This window comes from Nematostella vectensis, chromosome 7 (genome assembly GCF_932526225.1).
Source record: "Nematostella vectensis chromosome 7, jaNemVect1.1, whole genome shotgun sequence".
Lineage (NCBI taxonomy): Eukaryota > Metazoa > Cnidaria > Anthozoa > Actiniaria > Edwardsiidae > Nematostella > Nematostella vectensis.
Genome location: NC_064040.1, coordinates 13304331 through 13322252, shown reverse-complemented (window position 1 = coordinate 13322252; position 17922 = coordinate 13304331). Strand labels below are relative to the sequence as shown.

The window sequence follows — 17922 nt, the reverse complement described above, 5'->3', positions numbered from 1 at the left end:
CTTTTTCTGGAACATTTGAAAACATCCGATTTGTACTACAGGCTGGAAAGGATCTGAAATTTGTGTTTTGAATTTTTTAATTTGTCTGGTAATTAAAGCAAAAAAATATTAATGTTGAGGATATGATTCAACATTGCCAGGAAGCAATATATTTGATTCAGCTTTATCTGAAAGCTACAAACGTTGCAATTTAAGAAAATAATAAACAGCAGCAGCAAAAACAACGACAATAACAACAACAATAACAGCAACATCATAATATACAACAACCAAACATACCTCCCTGGCTAGAAGGACAAGCTGCTGTAACCAAGGCTTGAAGTTTTTCTGCTCCATCAGCGCCTTGCTCACTTGGACATCAGTATAAGCCCAAGAGACCAGAAGTGATACGGCATTGTGTACAACTACCAAGGAACGAAATAACAGGGCTTGAGCCCATTGATATTACAACTACAGGGTCAGCCCTGCAGCAAAGAGGGGAGAGTAAATTGTATATCCATTCAGCAAGTCTTTTTCTCTTATGCATCTCATTCTTGGTAGGAGAGGGAAAGCTGGATGTCCAATCCAACCATAACCACGCCCTGACTCTTTTGGTGATGTTTTTAATGTTCTCAGGGAAATTGAACAATCAATATGGGATTGAAAGGAAAGCTGCATCAACATCGAGGAAAGCATTGTGACATACATAATCACAAACTTTTTGCTTTTTATATCTGGTTGATCTAGAACACCAAATTACCTTCGCCTCCCCTGATCGCCCTGTGAGGTCCCGTGTGATACTGGAGCGTTGACTGATGAGAAACAGACAACAGCTTGTCCAAAAGCGGCTCAACCTTGATCATTGAAACCAGGTGCTGCAAACAAAAAGACATCAAAGACATTAGCACGAAAAACACTCGGTTGATATCGGGCACACATCGTATTTTATTGCATTTCCTAATATTGCATTTGGTGTTGCATCCCAACAATTAAACAACCTGGTACTCATCGACTAATCACCACTCTAGGAACGTGTTGGTGATTCAATACACATTGTATAAGTGAAAACCAATGACATAAAATATAAAAGGATTTTATAGGGATACTGAAAGAGTGGTACCTGTGACAGGCACTTGATGCAAATCGTCTCCTCCTTGTCTGTGCTCTTGTACCGCACCCTGAACTGGCCATCTCGCCTCTGGTACACATGCCGGCTCTCCTCACTCTCTGTCTCGCCAAACACATCGTCTTCTTCATCTTCAGCTTTTATCGTCCCAAACTCGCAAATTAGTTTTAATAAATAAGCTAAGCATTCCTGTTGCCATGGAGTCCATGCTGCTCCATTTTTTGCCTCTAAGTGACCTGACATTAGAATGTTATAGAGATGCTGTAAACCCCCGAACTCTACAAACTGTGAGCCCCAGCTTTCAGTGGCTGGTTTTGATGGCTTTTCAGTTGTTTCCTCAGACGAGTCAGAATCCTCACTACTCGAACTCGACTCGTTTGCAGAAGTGTTCTGTGTATCATCCTCTGCCCTGTGAATGAAGTGGATGACTTGAAGAGAGTATAATAACTTGTGTGGGTGTTTAGGGTCCAAGATACTTTCCCAAGGAACAGAGAATCCTTCATACGAATGCTCCCCTTCGGGTTTTGAACTGTCTACCTTATTTGGTGCATTCTCCGATGCCAAAGTGTGACCAAAGAATTTTAATCTATTTAGTACTGTGTGGTTTGTAGGAAGTATACAAAGTAATTCCCAGATCAATTGACATAAAAATTCCGCATGACTTTCTTGAAATGTTTTCACTTTTTGCTCCGTAAGATCACTATCTTTAGCTCTAAGTTCAGAACGGAAGTCCGAAGTAGATGCCAATGGTTGGTACTCCATTTGTTCTACTGCACTCGAATCGTCCATTGGCTTTGCAATTGTAGAAGAGTTAAAATCGTCTAAGATTTCCAAGAATGAGAAGAGAGTCTCTGAGTGTTGCTCTCGTAGTAATATCACCATGGGTGTGTTGTCCCAGGATGGGGCAGGTAGAACAGATGAGGGGACTTGGCTCCCATCGTGGTAACGGTCACGCCTTGCGGCACCCACAGATACAAACACCAGCTGGCAAAACAATTGAAAAATACTATGCGTCAGGTGAGCAAACAAACACACAGTTAGATCATAACTGCAAAATCATCCTCAAAGTACATAATATAACAAGGCAATTTGTTATATGATATGAGTGTTATACAAGGTGATCAAATGATCAAACTGATACAACCACTGTCGATGTTTACAGTATATCACATTGAACATGGGGTGATAAAAATTATCAAAACCAATGTGCTCTCAGTTTTTTTGACTAGCATCTGAAAGATTTCATATAATAAATAGAACATTATATGGGGATACAAATGTTATCTATCCATGCCGATTTTATCTATCGCTTCCTTGCTCCTCTAGGCTGCCTGTTGCTCACTCCTTCAAGATAATATCAACACTTGAAGATAAAATGTGTATGCATGAACGACCATGTAATGTATAGTATCCTCTATGTACTGAGTGATAGTCATAAAAATCTAATGTCACCAATTTGTTGTCTACCTGTAGGTCTTTAAATCCCACATCAGCTAGTGACTTCTCGTCCAGGTCAGGCGTGAGCTCATGGCCCTGTGAGATGAGTCTGAAAGGAGGGTGCAGTTGTGGCGAGAATGGAGACAGAGGCGCGTGCTGCATTCCGTCTCCTGACTGATGTTCCTGCTGAATTCTCTCCTGCAGAAGCTTGCACCAATGGGTCACCTCTGCGCGGAGCTCGGCCACAAGGTCAGAGGAGTGCATCTCAAATGTACCCTGCAGGTTAGAGAAACAATAGTCATTTCTTACACGATCCTATGTTCACTAAAGACAATTGCGTTATGGACCTACAAGTTGGCGCATGGCTCGGATTGGGGAATGTCTACCTTGTCTGATTGCCCAGCAGGCTGGCACATGACTCGTATGGGTGAATGCTTACCTTGCCTAATAGCCCAGCAGACCCGCACTCGATTTGGGTGGGAGAATGTCCACCTTGCCTTGAAGACCAGCAATGAGTACATGACTCATATGGGGAATGATTGTCTGAGAGCCCAGCAGGTTGGCAAATGACTCTGATGAGGAAATACCTGCCTTGCCTGATAGACCAGCAGACTGGCACTCCACTTAGATGAATGGCTATGTATATTGCCTTATAGACCTGTAAGTTGGCCCAGGACTCGAATGAAGGAACGCCTGTACCTTGCCAGATAGCCCAGCCGACTGGCACATGACTTACTTACAGGGGGAATACCTACCTTGTCTGAAAGCCCAGCCGACTGACACATGACTTACTTACAGGGGGAATACCTACCTTGTCTGATAGACCAGCAGACTGGCACTCGACTTGGATGGGGGAATGCCTACTTTGTCTAATAGACCAGCAGACTGGCACTTGTTTCGGATGGGGGAATGCCTACTTTGTCTGATAGACAAGCAGAATGGCACTTGTTTCGGATGGGGGAATACCTACCTTGTCGGATAGACCAGCAGACTGGCACTCGTTCCGGATCGGAGAATGCCTACCTTGTCTGATAGCCCAGCAGGCTGGCACATGACACGGATGGGGAAATGCTTCTCTGAGGGACGTTGCTGTTTCTGCTTGTGACATGTTATTCCCTGCCCCTCAAGCAACCACAGGCGGAGATGGAAGGCAAACCTATTAAAGTCATAGATCCATATAAAAAAATGTAGACATTCCCATAAAGATTCCCTGAAATAAACCTCATGGCATTTCAATAATGGACTGAGGTAAAGTGGAAGAAAAGACAGGCAGCATGAAGCAATGCACCACTATGTTGGTGACAGCATCAGTCAATGTCAATGATATCACCAGTCACATGAATTTTAAAAGCTGGTATACATTTTATTCTAATGAAACCCAAAAGGTCTGATAAACGAAAAATGCCAGTCAATATTGATGAAGTCAACAATCATATGAAGTTTAAAAGCCTTTGTCATTATAGCCAGCGATTGGGTAGTATGCGTTGCCTGGGTATTAGGTATTGAGTATCAGGTCCTAGAATTAATTAGGGTCCCATACATCTACAAAAAAAAAAAAAAAAAACAAGGATTCATTTTGCTACAAAACATATGTATAAATATGGCATAAAAAAGGTTAACCAAAAACTGGTGCTCGAGTACCATTCGAGTACATAACAGTTTTGGGGAATCATGTTCATTATAACTCTGGTTAACGAACATGACTGTGTATTTTGATTGATAGGTTATCAAGAAGACCTGCCTGGCAAGTACTCCAAGCCCCATACTGTACATACCACCTTTCTTATACTCACAACACAGTTTAAATTACCAATCTCTAATTTTGATGAGGTGGATTTATTTTTTATGATTTTTTAATATATTTTTTCAATGGTTCAAATAACCTACCTTCGCTTAAAAGTCTCTATGTGAGTTTTGAGAAGACAGATGCCTCGCTCCATGATTTGAAGATTATCATCTTGGTTTTCCTGTAATTAGACAAAGTATGCAAAACTGTTAACCTTGCATCATAAGTTCTGGAAGAAGTGTCTACCCTTTCCGGCTAAGCATTACAAAAGTGAATTAGAGTGTAGGCACTGTCACTGAAAGTGGTATACAAGTGAGCATTCCCAGCTGCTCTTTAATGTCCCCAATAACAGTTATCTTAGTGTGATAATGTCCTTATTTGAGAATGACAGAAGACAATGGATTCACAGTCACTAATGTGAAATATCATAAAACTGAACAAAATTAAAACCTGGCTTGAATGCCTTCAGTATAGTCTCTTTTAATGACAGCTGATGTGGGGTTTGCAAGAGTGTCAGATGAACTCCATATTTGCTGTACCTGGGATAAAGAAGAAGCCGCAGCTTTAATGCTGTCAATGCAGCGACTGATAAATTCATCCTCATACTGAAGACTGCCTCCATCAGCTGCCAAATAAACATACAAATGAGTAAAATGAATGTCATAAAACGCATATAAGTGGCAGGATCAACTCACCATTGATATAGAGGGAGTTGAGATACTTCATTGCTGACATGCTGACTTCTGTTGACTTTGCCTGGATGGCAATATTCCACACTTGGTCAATGCCGTAAACCTAAGACAAAGACATGGTCAACAGAGAGTTACCATAAAAGCTCTATTAAGCCCCCCAACTCTTTTAAACCCCCTACCCTTGGGGGCTAAACTTTTCTTTGCAGTTGGGTTGTCATACAAGTTCACATAACCTATTATCAGGTATATTACAAAGTCATTGCTTTCGCTAGAAGATATGATCTACAGTATTATCAGCTAAGTACCTTGTGAGCATCATCAGATTTAATAGATGAGTGCTTGAACATTTTGTACAACTGCTGCAGTAATGTAAGTCCAGTCATTGAAAATGACTCGGGTGTCAGAGATGGAAGCTACAAATACAAAATACAGAGTTGAACATCATCATAATCAACTTCATCATTGAGGTTGTCAATCTGTGAAGCACAGGAGAACAGTGTTTATATTTTACTGTCTACACTTTTGTTAAATGCACGATTTTGTGTTTAAAGTGGTGCTTTATGCCTGCAAGAGTATATCTTAGCATAGAGTTGATGGCTGATTATGTATTGAGAGAGAATTGAGTACCTTTGTTGTGAAGATGTACTTAAGAACGCTGCGATCTAGGGCATGTAGTTCTTTGCTCTGGACTTGCTGGACAAACCATTCAAGGGCCTCATCGCAACACTGGGGGTCTCCTATGAGGGTGGACCACAGTGCATCTACCTGGTCTACACTAAGACCTGTCCAGGGAGACATCAGCAATAAGTCAGGGATTATGCGATGCTATATGTTAAGATCTGACATGTGATGACAAAACCTTACTAGAACTACAGAAAGCGGCTCAGCATCTGGAATAATATGGCAAGACTCTGCAGTATACTAAAACTCAAGGCATACTGAACAAAACTTACTGAAGTCTGGTGGAGAGAGCTCACTGGAATAAATGGAGGATAAGAAGTGAAGGCGTGCTTGAACTTCTTCCATGTGGGTGTACAAAGAGCAGACCGGTTTGTTCTGACCCTGAGCACCTTCCATGTACAGCACAAGGTTCTTAAAGAACAGATCCATCATGCCTAGCTCAGTGGTAGCAAACTTTGTCACCCAGTGGGGCCCATAGCTGTTGTTAATGTACTGCTGGAAGGAGCTGAGTAGCTTGGGCAGTAGCTGAATGGACATGACAGTTGACCTGTAGAAGACGGCAGTGATGAATTGGGACACACTTTTTAAACTGTGTAAGGTGTGTTGTAAAGGTTTTGGCTGTTTAGATGTTGATGGTAGTACCTGTTATTTGATAGATTATCTAGGCAGCCTTCAACGAACTTCATTCTTATCTTCTTCTCCCCAGTGTAACAGATGAGCTGACACAGTAGCTTTTCAGTCTCTTGGATCAGTCCATCCTCTAGATGAATCTACAATAATAAAAGTAAAATTTTTGTGGTCAAATCACACATACACAAAGGCATAACTGTTTTGTCGCAATGGTAACCTGGGTGAAAAAGGTTTCCTCCCTCAAACAATATGAGTGATATACCATCATGGAAAACTGTGTACAGCAGAAGAGGAATTAGCCAATATGCATAGGAAATATCCATTATTATTATTATTACCATCATCCCAAGGTTCTTATTCTAACTATACCATATGCTTCATTTAAAGCTAATTGCCAACCATTGTCTCCAAATTAAGACAATAAATGTCTTTGTTATTTCACAAGCAAAGTGCTGATGTCAGGATAACAAGTTCTTATAGAATTTGGTAAATCTGAATTTGGAATGGTATCAAATGAGGGAAAGGTTTAGGTGGGAGGCTCACACGAATTACAGTGATTCTAAGAAATATTATCTGCTTGCCCTCATAATTTTGTAAATCAAAGTTTTCCCTTTTTGGAGATTTTGAGTAGATCAGTGGAGCACAAGATGGCTGAGAGATGACGTTCAAATTCCCCTGCATTATCGCATGGCCTCGACTGAGTTTCAAAAAGTATACAATCAAAGCGTGGACAATAATCTCAATCATTATTGTATAAAGTAGGGTGACTCACAGCATTCTTGTCTTGTAGCAAATCCCACAGCAACGTCTTGCCTTCATCGCAGACAGAACTTAAATCAAAGCTTTTAGGGCTATCACCTTTCTGGATACTCCTTAAAGCCACAACTGCCTTAAGCTGAGTCAGCTCATCTTCAATATCATCCCCTTCGAAATCCTCCAGACCCCTCCTCCCTGAGAGGGAGCTGCCATGGCTGTTAGTGCAGCTAGTGCTATCAATGTCAGCATCCTCGGCCTTGTTGGAATTTGGGAATTCATCAGCAGGACTGTCATATCCTGGGGGGAGGGTAGGTGGTGTGTTGCTGCCTACAAGGTCTAGATTATCAGGGGGTAGGCTAAAAAGAGAAACACATTCAATGAGTCGATTTTTCAGAAGCAGTGTAGTGATCCAGTTGAAAATAGATAAAGAACAAGGGACCATCATTTTCTAGATAAACCTTAATAAAACTTGAGGAGAGAAACACTGTCAGTATTTGTTTTTTTGGAAGTACATATGAAGAAGAAGGACCAGGGACCTGGAAACTCTGGCATAAGAAATACCAAATTAGAATAAAAGTATTATGACTCTATTAATTACACATTCCATTCTTGAGTGTCAGAAAGTGTTTGAGATGATGGGGTGTTCATCTAGCACTGACTACATGTCGTCAGGTTTTGATTTAAACATGTTTAATTTACAAAAAAAATTTAAAACAAGTCCAAACATGAACATGACACATGCATCAAAAGAACTTTATTAAGACCAGGTAAGTCCCAAAACTTATAATTTTACTCTGCATGGTCATGTGTCACCGTTTTATATCAGCTACAACCTGGAGTCACTGTTCTTTTGGTTTCTGGGTGACCAGCAAACTAAAAATTTGGCTGTAAAACATTTCATCAGGGTTCTACATAGTGTAGCTTACTTTGTAAATTTCCTAGACTTGGGCGACTCCTCCATGTCACGGTGATCTGCATCAAAACTAATGTCACTGATACTTCCACTTCTACTACTGCTCTGACTCATGCTGTCACCACGGCGGAATTTCCTCTGAAGGGCAGCTGTCACAGCTGCTGAGGCAGCACCTGAATGACACAGTCAAGTTGAGAGACAGGAAGTTGACATTATCAGTTCCATCGTCACGATGATAATCATCACAGTATATAATCATTATCACACTATAACCAACATCATCATGATGATCAAAATTATTAATATCGATATTACCATTATCATCACCATCATAATCCTCATCACTGATCACTTTTGGCTGATTGCATCTTTTATTTGCACGAGGGGGGGGGGTTGATGATATAAGCATTTATATCCCCCTCCCCCCTGGATTTTTAGGGCTCTGTACAGGACCCGAAATGATCCCAGGACCCGAAACGATCCCAGGACCCGAAATGATCCCCAAAAGTACCCCAAATGATCCTGGGACCCGAAACGATACCGAGGAGTCCCCGAAATTAACCCCAAGGAATTGCGGTAATGGACAAAGGGAAAGCAGAAGAAATACTTGCAATTCTTGAAGCATAATTAAGGGTTAACAGCGACTCAATTTCTAAACAACGCGACTTAAAAATATTCAATTCCAATACAATACTTCTATTTATTACATTGCCCGGCGTTAAACACATAAACAGAGTCCAAAACAAATACACAACTTTCAATTGCTACTGAAAGGAATACAGCATAAACATAGCACAGCTTTGCTCAGATCAACCAAACTCTCGACCTTCCATCACACTCTAAACATTTTGCGGTTCCGACACATGACTCTCATTTCCGGTAAACATCACCCCTAAAAATTAATATTCATTTGACAACCAAACATGTATTTCACCACGAAATTCTTGTTTACACGAGCGAATATTTACCGACACATTATATTTAGGCAGCCGGTTTGGCCGAGAAGATGGAACGACAAAAGCACACTGAGTAATACACTCGAACAACCAACCCATCTACTACCGATGCAAAATATTAAGAGGATGTGGCATTTGTTGAAAGCAATATTATGTGAGTTTTGAATTTCCTCATGTAGTCGTGCGTACACCCCGGCATGATAGGATAGGTCTTTCATTCGCCGAATAAAAACATGCAAAAAATAACCTTAACCCATTTCGCTTACTATGAAAAGCAGCATGTCCTATCCTTTCTTTTTGGCTTTTTATGTAAAAATGATTTATCCACACCGTGTTCTTCAAATTACTATCACAGGCATTGTTAGTTGACCCCAATTTCTGACTCAACCACTGTATTTCCCCCGCTGTCGTATATTAATATCTTAATACTATAGTTTTAGTTAATGTAAATTTCCTTTTAATAACATAAATAAAGCTAAATGTTTCAAATGTTTTTAAAACTGAAAGCCAATCCTTACACATTCCTTTTGTTGTCCATTACTGCAATTCCTTGGGGTTCATTTCCGGGACTCTTGGGGATCGTTTCGGGTCCCGGGATCAGTTGGGGAACTTTTGGGGATCGTTTCGGGTCCTGGGATCGTTTCGGGTCCTGGGATCATTTCGGGTCCTGTACAGCTCCAGATACCCCTCCCCTTGGAATTTCTGGGCTACTTTAACCCCCCCCTGAAAAAATTACAGAGCTACCCCCCCCCCCTTCCCGGTCTGGAAATGTGTAAAAACAGAAAGATAACAAAAGAAATTTTAATAAATCATAGCTAGGTTCCCCCTCTCCCCCTGGAATTTATGGGCTACTTCTCCCCCTCCCCCTTGAAATTTAAAAGTTTTGCCCCCCCCCCCCCCCCCCCCTCAGAATTTCTTCTTTATTGCCACCCCCCTTCTGGAAACTTAGGCTTCTGGAGACCCCCTCCTTCTAGGATTTTTAAGGTCCTCAACCCCCCTGGTGTGGATAAAAGATGCACTCAGCCATTATCATTAGTCCACCACCACAATCATCAGCACTACCACCACTATCACTATCATCACCAACACCATAACTATCGCCATCACTACCATCACAACCATTAGCATTAACACCATCACTATCATCACTAACATTAGCATTACCACCATCACTATCATCACTAACATTAGCATTACCACCATCACTATCATCACTAATATTAGCATTACCACCATCACTATTATCACTTCCTTGACCATCTATATCATCACTATCATCATCATCATGTAACCATAACATACAGTATAACAAGTCCAACACAACAATTATCAGCACTACCGCCACTGTAACCAACAATCCTCACTATCACCACAACCACAGCCACCACTATCATCACCACCACAACCATTATCAACACCACCATATTACCATCATCATCACTATCACCACCATCAATATAAACACTGTCATCATTATCACCACCACCACAACCATTATCACCACCCCATATTACAACCATCATCCCTCACACCACCATCACCATCACCATAACCGCTGTCATCACTATCATCACCACCATAACTACTGTCATCACTATCATCACCACCAAAACACTGTCATCACTATCTTCACCACCATCATCTGCTTATTACTCACCAGCAGGGAGAGGTCCATGAACAGGGCTGGTCACATGAGCTGGCCCTACAGACTTGCCGGCAGTGGACAGGCCAGCACTCCAGATAATTCTTAGCAGTATGGAAGCCAGGAACAGAGTCTGCTTGGTGTGTGCTGATGGCTGCATGGCGGAGACTTGGTCCAGCAGGTAAAGGATGGACGGCATATCCAGGTGTTTTGTTAGGACCGTGAGCAGATCATGCACATAACGGCTGGCATGTTTTAGCTGTAAAGGACCCACATTAATGTAAGAGACATTCTTGTTTTTCTCTCTGATTTCTTAGGATCATAAGTGGATCATGCACATAACGGCTGATATGTTTTAGCTGTAAAGTACACACATTTAATGTAAAAAGCATTCTTGTTTTTCTCTTTGTTTTCTTAGGATCATAAGTGGATCCTGCACATAACAGCTGGCATGTTTTAACTGTAAAGGAACCACATTAATATAAGAAACATTCTTGTTTTTATCTCTGTTTTCTTGGGATCATAAGTGGATCATGCACATAACGGCTGATATGTTTTAGCTGTTAAGTACACACATTTAATGTAAAAAGCATTCTTGTTTTTCTCTTTGTTTTCTTAGGATCATAAGTGGATCCTGCACATAACAGCTGGCATGTTTTAGCTGTAAAGTACCCACGTTAATGTAAGAAACATTCTTGTTTTTCTTTTTTTTCTTGGGACCATAAGTGGATCATGCACATAACGGCTGGCATGTTTTAACTGTAAAGGACCCATATTTAATGTAAAAAAACATTCTTGTTTTTCACTCAGTTTTCTTAGGATCATAAGTGGATCATGCACATAATGGCTGACATGTTTTAACTGTAAAGGACCTACATTAATATAAGAAACATTCTTGTTTTTCTCTCTGATTTCTTAGGATCATAAGTGGATCATGCACCTAACGGCTGGCGTGTTTTCTTGTTTTATCTTAGCGATATATTGTATAGAAGTTAAACAGCCTCTGTCAGTCGCCATTTCGTTGTCCTAGCAAAGTACCAAGTGCGAAAAAGCTTCCTTTTCCATCAGATTATTTGGGGAAGCAAATGCAATATTTATACTTTATATGAAGATATGAAGAAAAATAAAGAAATGCATAAAAGAACAATGAATCCCCCCATCTTAAAATCCTTGCTTCGGCTCCCTCTTATATGTTCTGGGGCTAAACTTGGATCAACAACCATTTGTCCAATGGGAGGTAAGATATATTAAATAAGGTTAAAGCCGCATTGTCGCCAGTTTACCTACGGTCGATTAAGTAACAATATCCGATGATTTCCGTTACTTCCTGTCACGGAAAACGTGAAAAATATTTCAAAATATTAAAAGCAGTATGTGGAAGTTTCTTTGATTATGTGATGGATAATTTAGAGCGGATGGCCTGTTGAATATCTCGGATTTTAATAGATTCTTTTGTCTTTTAACGGATGAGGAAGTAAACTGGTGACAATGCGGCTTTAAGAAGTGGGTAATATCTACCTGTGCAGCAGCCCAGATGCAGTCCAAGTGTTGGTTGCTGACACAACCCTCTTGAGCAAGGTAGTTCAAGATAATCTGAGACTGCTTTAGCAACTGAATAACAATAAAAAGTGCTCAATATACAGTATTATAAACTGGGAAAATAAATACTTATATATATTATATGTAATGCAGAAATATGCACTTTGCAGGAAAAGGTTAAACATACTACTTGTGTGTTATGGAGTAAAATGTATGTTTTCCCTGTGTAAACTAAACTATGTCTTGTTTATAGAACTAAAAAGTTACATATTGTATCCATCGATAGCTTTAAGAAACAGATTTGAGACGCTGGCATGATAGTTGGGTCCAAAAAGAAGATAGCTGCTTATTTGGAATGGAGGAATGATATATATATATCACATTATGCAACACACCTCTACATGAAGATTGGGGCCAAAGAGATGCTCCACAATGTTGTTATCCAGGAGCCACTGGGATAACTCTGCGCACATGCTAGAAAACAACAAGAATGGATTAAAACACCTGCAATCTGGAATAGAGAGAGATGGCTTTCTTATGTTTCGTATTTCCCAGATAAGTCTCATCATTTAAACTTAAAGCAAGCTTCAAACAATCACATTGTTGGCTACTAACTGGCCTCACGCCTACCTCACGGAATGTTCACGCTTATTTTGCGGAATGCTCGCTCCCATTTTGCGGGTTAACTGGCAGAATTAAAAGGCTCTAGGGTTGCATGTTTTTGCATGAGTCGTCAATTTTTTTTACTTTACAATATCCCTAAAATTCAGTGTGCCTTTTTAAGTCACACTTACACTTTTTTGAATGAAAGAAGAGTGTTTGTAGTTTGAAATTTGTTGATGTTTTGGGAAGTTCTTGTTGATAATGTTGTTGTTGTGGCCTTGCGCACGGTGTTGCGCATCAGAGCGTAACAAAAATTCTAACGCTAGGTTTATGATTAGAACTTTGATCTCGAGAAAGCTACACACTTTTTATTTTATTTGGATAACGTTTGTCTAATGTGCATCTCGAATCCAAAGTTTGAGATAGTAAAAATTTCAAAAACATTAAAAAATATATCAAAATAAAAACAGTGCCATAAAAACGGGCCGTTTTAAAGCCCATTTTTATGAACATCTTTTTGCTAATTAAAAAGAAACTTTTTCTTTTGTAGTTTGATCAATGTCATAAATGGAATGCACTTGAAATTCTCTTTAAGATGCTGTCCTTTTTATAGAAAGTGGAAAAGAAATGTGAACAGACGGGAGCGATAAGCAGCGTTAGATTTTTTTCGACAATAGAAAACACAAAACGTCGAATTACGTCGCGCCTTTTTTTGCCTTTTTTGCCTTCATCGCGCCTTTTTTTGCCCGTTTTGCCTTATTTTGCCATCGCGCTCTTCCTGCATTTTCATTGTGCTTTTTATCCCGAATATTAGCGAAATCTAAAACAAGTGCGAATAATATATATACTTTTCTAGATGTAATTTCAGAAGAAAGGAATGGCTGCTGGCAGCCTGTTGATATAATTAAACTCCTTGGGTATTTGTCTACTTTCAGTTCTTGCTTCTCATCTTCTTATGCAAGACAAGAATCCGCCCGTTCGAGTTTGAATATTGCAAACTTAAAAGCATGGAGAAATATACGTACGAAAATAATTTTAGAAGCCTAAATTGTTCAATGATAGAGGTCCCATAATCTGAATTTTCCGAAGCTGGATTAAATTTTGATTTTTTTATAGCAGGATTCTAGTGAGGCGCGCGATAGGGCAAAAAAAGGCAAAAAAGCGCCCGATAGGGCAAAAAAGTGCGAGATAGGGCAAAAAAGTGTGCGATAGGGCAAAAGAAGGCAAAAAAGGCAAAAACAAGCTAGGGCAAAAAAATTGCGCGAAAGGGCAAAACTAGGCAAAAAAGGCAAAACACATTTGCAGCGTTCAAATGTTACGCAGCAGTTGTTGATAACTACATAACGTCCATACTTTGACAACAAAATATTGAGGTTTTCTATTAGGTTAGAAAAATAGTTCACAATTTTTAAAAACTACGATAATCAAACTTATATATCCCAAATTCCGGATACGTATAACGCAATACTTAAAAAATAGCAGTAAATCTAAAAGGAAATGTCAAGAAATTCCTTGTTGAGCCAGGCTTGCGCAACACCGTGCGCAAGGCCTTGTGTTCTTTGTTGCTATAGTAGGAATTTAACCTTAAACAGATGTCTGATACACTCATACTCTCGGTATACTCACCTATCAATCTCGCCAACAGTATTTGCTTGGAATAAGTCCATGAACATGTGCACTTGGTTCTGAAATTGAAGATTTGAAAAGAACAAAAACAAAATTATTTAGTTGCAAGGGCTATTACTCAAGCGATCTCTGTCACTTATTTCTTTTACTCACAGCAATTTGGTTGAGTCCAGCCAGCCTGATAGTTAACGTAGAAGAAGTGAAGTACTTGAACGCAAGATCCATACTATCCCTGGGAGAACACATCATAGGAATGAGTAACCAAAAACACTAGTAAATTTGAGGCAAAGGATTCTTTGGTGTGGTTTATAGTCAGCTTTACTAGGCTGTTTATAGTGCTTTGAATTTCTCATCAGCTTGTACTTAAAACATGAAGGAAGTCTGATAGGGAGCTCATTTCCTGGAAAATAAGTAGTTGCTTGTAGATTTTACCGGTCAAAGATAGGCCCAGATTCTACAGGTCCTTTGACAGCACTCCACATGGTATCGGCCATGGTCGTTCTACCGTCAGGTTGACGCAAATCCTTGTCAGACAGCTTGCACAAATACCTGACACGAAAAGACTACTTTAAAGATCTTGAAAGTACAGAACATTGAAAAGACCAATCATTATCCCTTAACTAAGCCTGGGCAACACATTACTTGAACTCAAGTCTGCTTTGGACATTTTCTTATTTTCTCTTCCTACAGTTTTGCAGTTTCTAGACCTCTAAATGTTATGAAGAAAACACTATACATCTAGTTTACAGGAGTAAATACTGGAGTGAGGGGAAGGGAAATGCAGACACAGAAGAGGAACAGGGAAAGGTATAGCCATGCCCCTGCTGGTCTTTTACTTGTAATTATTGAAAAAGCTTGGAGGGGGGTGGGAGGTGGGGGTCAGGCACCGAGGCACTGCTACTACTATTTACCTGATAACAGGGCCTCTCAGAGGAGTGATATACTGTACAATGGCCTGCACACTGAACCACACACGCAACTGAGTAACAATACAAAAATAAAGTCAACTTCTGAGCAGTGAGTGTAACTGTTATTACATTAGAGTGATGGGTCTTCAATTAAAAAAAGTTCAATGGACAATTTTGTGATTGATTAATTTATTGAATCAAACAAAACAAATCAAAACAAATAAACAAAAAGGCACCACAAGAATAGTTTTGAGCTCTTTGAAGCACCATACAGTACTCAATCACCATGAAATATCTGTGAAATTCTGTGTTGGATAGGAACCTTAATGCTGCATTAATTTACCTGTGTCACCATGGAAACAAGTAAATGTGCTTCAGCAAGCGACAGAGTATCTGGCCCTTTGTCTTGGAATGCAGTACGGATCGCGGACAGGCCTCCTTTCTCGCAGAAGTATGCGATATTGATCAGCAGGGCCTCTGGCACCTCACCATCCTGCCGCACATATAAATCAATCATTAATCTATCAATTGTTAGTTATCACTAAAGTCTTTTGCATTTTTTTTCTTTTCGCATACAAATGCATGGCATTGAGTTGTAGCTTCAAATATTCTCAAGGGATTTCATTGACGCTAATGATGCAAACAAGTTTATGTAGTTTGGTGCATGTGGTCAACTTAAGGTGCGTGTACTGTAGTTTGAGTGTATGATTCTAACTCAAACTACACGCAAAAAAATGTGCAGAATTTTCGCACAACATGTCAAGTTTCTTCCAAGCTGTACTCTTCTTGCAATGAAAGTGCAACCTTCCAAAAACATGATATATTGTATGTGAGATGAAACAAACAGAATTAAAACCGCAATCACACCAGTTTATTTTCGGCGGCCTGACGGAAACCTTAACCGACAAAACAAAAGAATCTACTAGAATCTGCGTTATTCAACAGGCATTGCACTTTAAATATTCAGTCACACGGAAGCACGGGGGGCCTAGTGTGTTATCGCATCTCACCACTGTGGCCCAGGTTCAAATTCTGGCATAAACTGGGGATTTTTTTTCCGGGTTCCTGCCTTGATTCAAATTTGTGTCACAAGTGAGTTGAAGTTATTCTCCCATGTTTCCAGTCTTCTTGGATAAGGACACTAAACCAGATGTCCTGTCTGTTCAAGCTGCACTGCACTAATCTGAACTGAAGGGACGTAAAATAACCACTGGGGACAAAATAAACCCTCTGGCAGTGACCACCCTTAGAATGCTTACTAACAATACACTCAAGGGGGAACTTGATTTGGAGCCTAGCTCTGTTATACTTTCCCCACCAGTCTAACTGGTGGAAATTGAATAAATAAATAAATAAATAAAATAAACACATTGTCAACGATGCTTCCAAAAGACACACTGCTTTTTACAATTTTAAAACATTTTTTCGAGTCTTTTATAAAAAAAAATCCTCTAAGATTGTTATGTAATTGGCCAGAAGTAAACTGGTGTGATTGCTACTTTAACACTGCATTAAACTGTATAAAGGGATGGGTAACAACTTGCCTAATTACCTGTAGGTTAGTGCTAACCAAGGGTTAAATAAGATTCTTATCCAATCAAATGCCCTAGTAGCCATTCTTATTCCTTGGCTAGCACTAACCTGCTTTCTAGGAACCAGGCCCTGGGATATTAGCCTCAAATGCTGTTGGGTAAGTTTGAAATTAGGAAAATAATCTGGCTTACAAAAATATATTATCATATTTGATCTCAATTTGATTCTTATGGCTTATTTTGGTGTGAGTTTGATAAGATCTCAAAACATTACCCTGATAAGTAATTAAAAAGGGAAATACAGGTTAGTATAGGCTGTTACATGGTATTAATACTGATTTTAGAAATACTATCTAGAATAAGAAAATGAGATTGCTTTTGTAGCTGCATAAAGCCCTAATAACTCAATGAGTCGAAAAATGGCAAATGTATCTAAGAAATAATAAGTATGTTATACTTACATTCATGTCACAGTATTTGTTGCAGTCTTTTGCAGTGATGTCCTAAAAGGGGACCAAACAGCAAAGATCAAAAAGGTCAAATATCACAATTGAAAACCAGTCAATTCAAATACGATATCACACCACGATAATGTTATAGTTAAATAAACGATGTAAATACAAATGATAAATAAACTTTAAATGTCAATTTTGATCATCAATTTCTCTCTCAATCGGATTATATATTTTATAAAAAAAAATGGTGCATTCTAATAAAAGGTTCACAAAGAATTCGATAATATGATTAATAACGGGGTATCTAGCTCCATGAAATGCAAATAACGGGGGCATTTTATCCATACAGACCTGTCGGACCAGGGGTATTTGCCGTGCTTGATAAAAGGGGAAGTGAAGCTGAAAGACTTTGCCCACGCAAACAAACAATTTCTCCCGTTCGATGTCATTCCATGGCTCATCCTCGGTCGCGTCTGCGACATTGTGTTTGTTCACCGCTGGCGAAATCTCCTCAATCGCACAGCTGAGCAAAATCTGAAATTGGTCCTCGAGTCTCGACAGATTTAACTGATCTCTAAAGACGCATCTGCACTGCCTAAACACAGAATACTGAGTGTTACTTATAAACAAGATAGTCAAAATAACCTGTAAATATGGAGGA

General features: G+C 39.6%; 1 protein-coding gene across 2 annotated transcripts in view; it reads right to left on the bottom strand.

Moving 5' to 3' along the window:
* LOC5508249 (ubiquitin carboxyl-terminal hydrolase 34) overlaps nt 1-17922 on the bottom strand; it is a 46582-nt gene that overhangs the window by 28204 nt on the left and 456 nt on the right. For both annotated transcript variants that reach the window (XM_048730013.1, XM_048730014.1), the window contains exons 3-26: nt 17613-17856; nt 17268-17309; nt 15618-15767; nt 15278-15345; nt 14799-14915; nt 14520-14598; nt 14367-14425; nt 12533-12611; nt 12117-12209; nt 10614-10857; nt 8014-8173; nt 7104-7443; nt 6344-6471; nt 5974-6248; nt 5648-5802; nt 5326-5433; nt 5024-5123; nt 4868-4953; nt 4430-4509; nt 3566-3698; nt 2573-2818; nt 1100-2089; nt 740-854; nt 280-404 (exon numbers count right to left, since the gene is read on the bottom strand). In XM_048730013.1, coding sequence (XP_048585970.1) covers nt 280-404; nt 740-854; nt 1100-2089; nt 2573-2818; nt 3566-3698; nt 4430-4509; nt 4868-4953; nt 5024-5123; nt 5326-5433; nt 5648-5802; nt 5974-6248; nt 6344-6471; nt 7104-7443; nt 8014-8173; nt 10614-10857; nt 12117-12209; nt 12533-12611; nt 14367-14425; nt 14520-14598; nt 14799-14915; nt 15278-15345; nt 15618-15767; nt 17268-17309; nt 17613-17856 — 4216 coding nt within the window. The remainder of the gene's footprint in view (nt 1-279; nt 405-739; nt 855-1099; nt 2090-2572; nt 2819-3565; nt 3699-4429; nt 4510-4867; nt 4954-5023; nt 5124-5325; nt 5434-5647; nt 5803-5973; nt 6249-6343; nt 6472-7103; nt 7444-8013; nt 8174-10613; nt 10858-12116; nt 12210-12532; nt 12612-14366; nt 14426-14519; nt 14599-14798; nt 14916-15277; nt 15346-15617; nt 15768-17267; nt 17310-17612; nt 17857-17922) is intronic.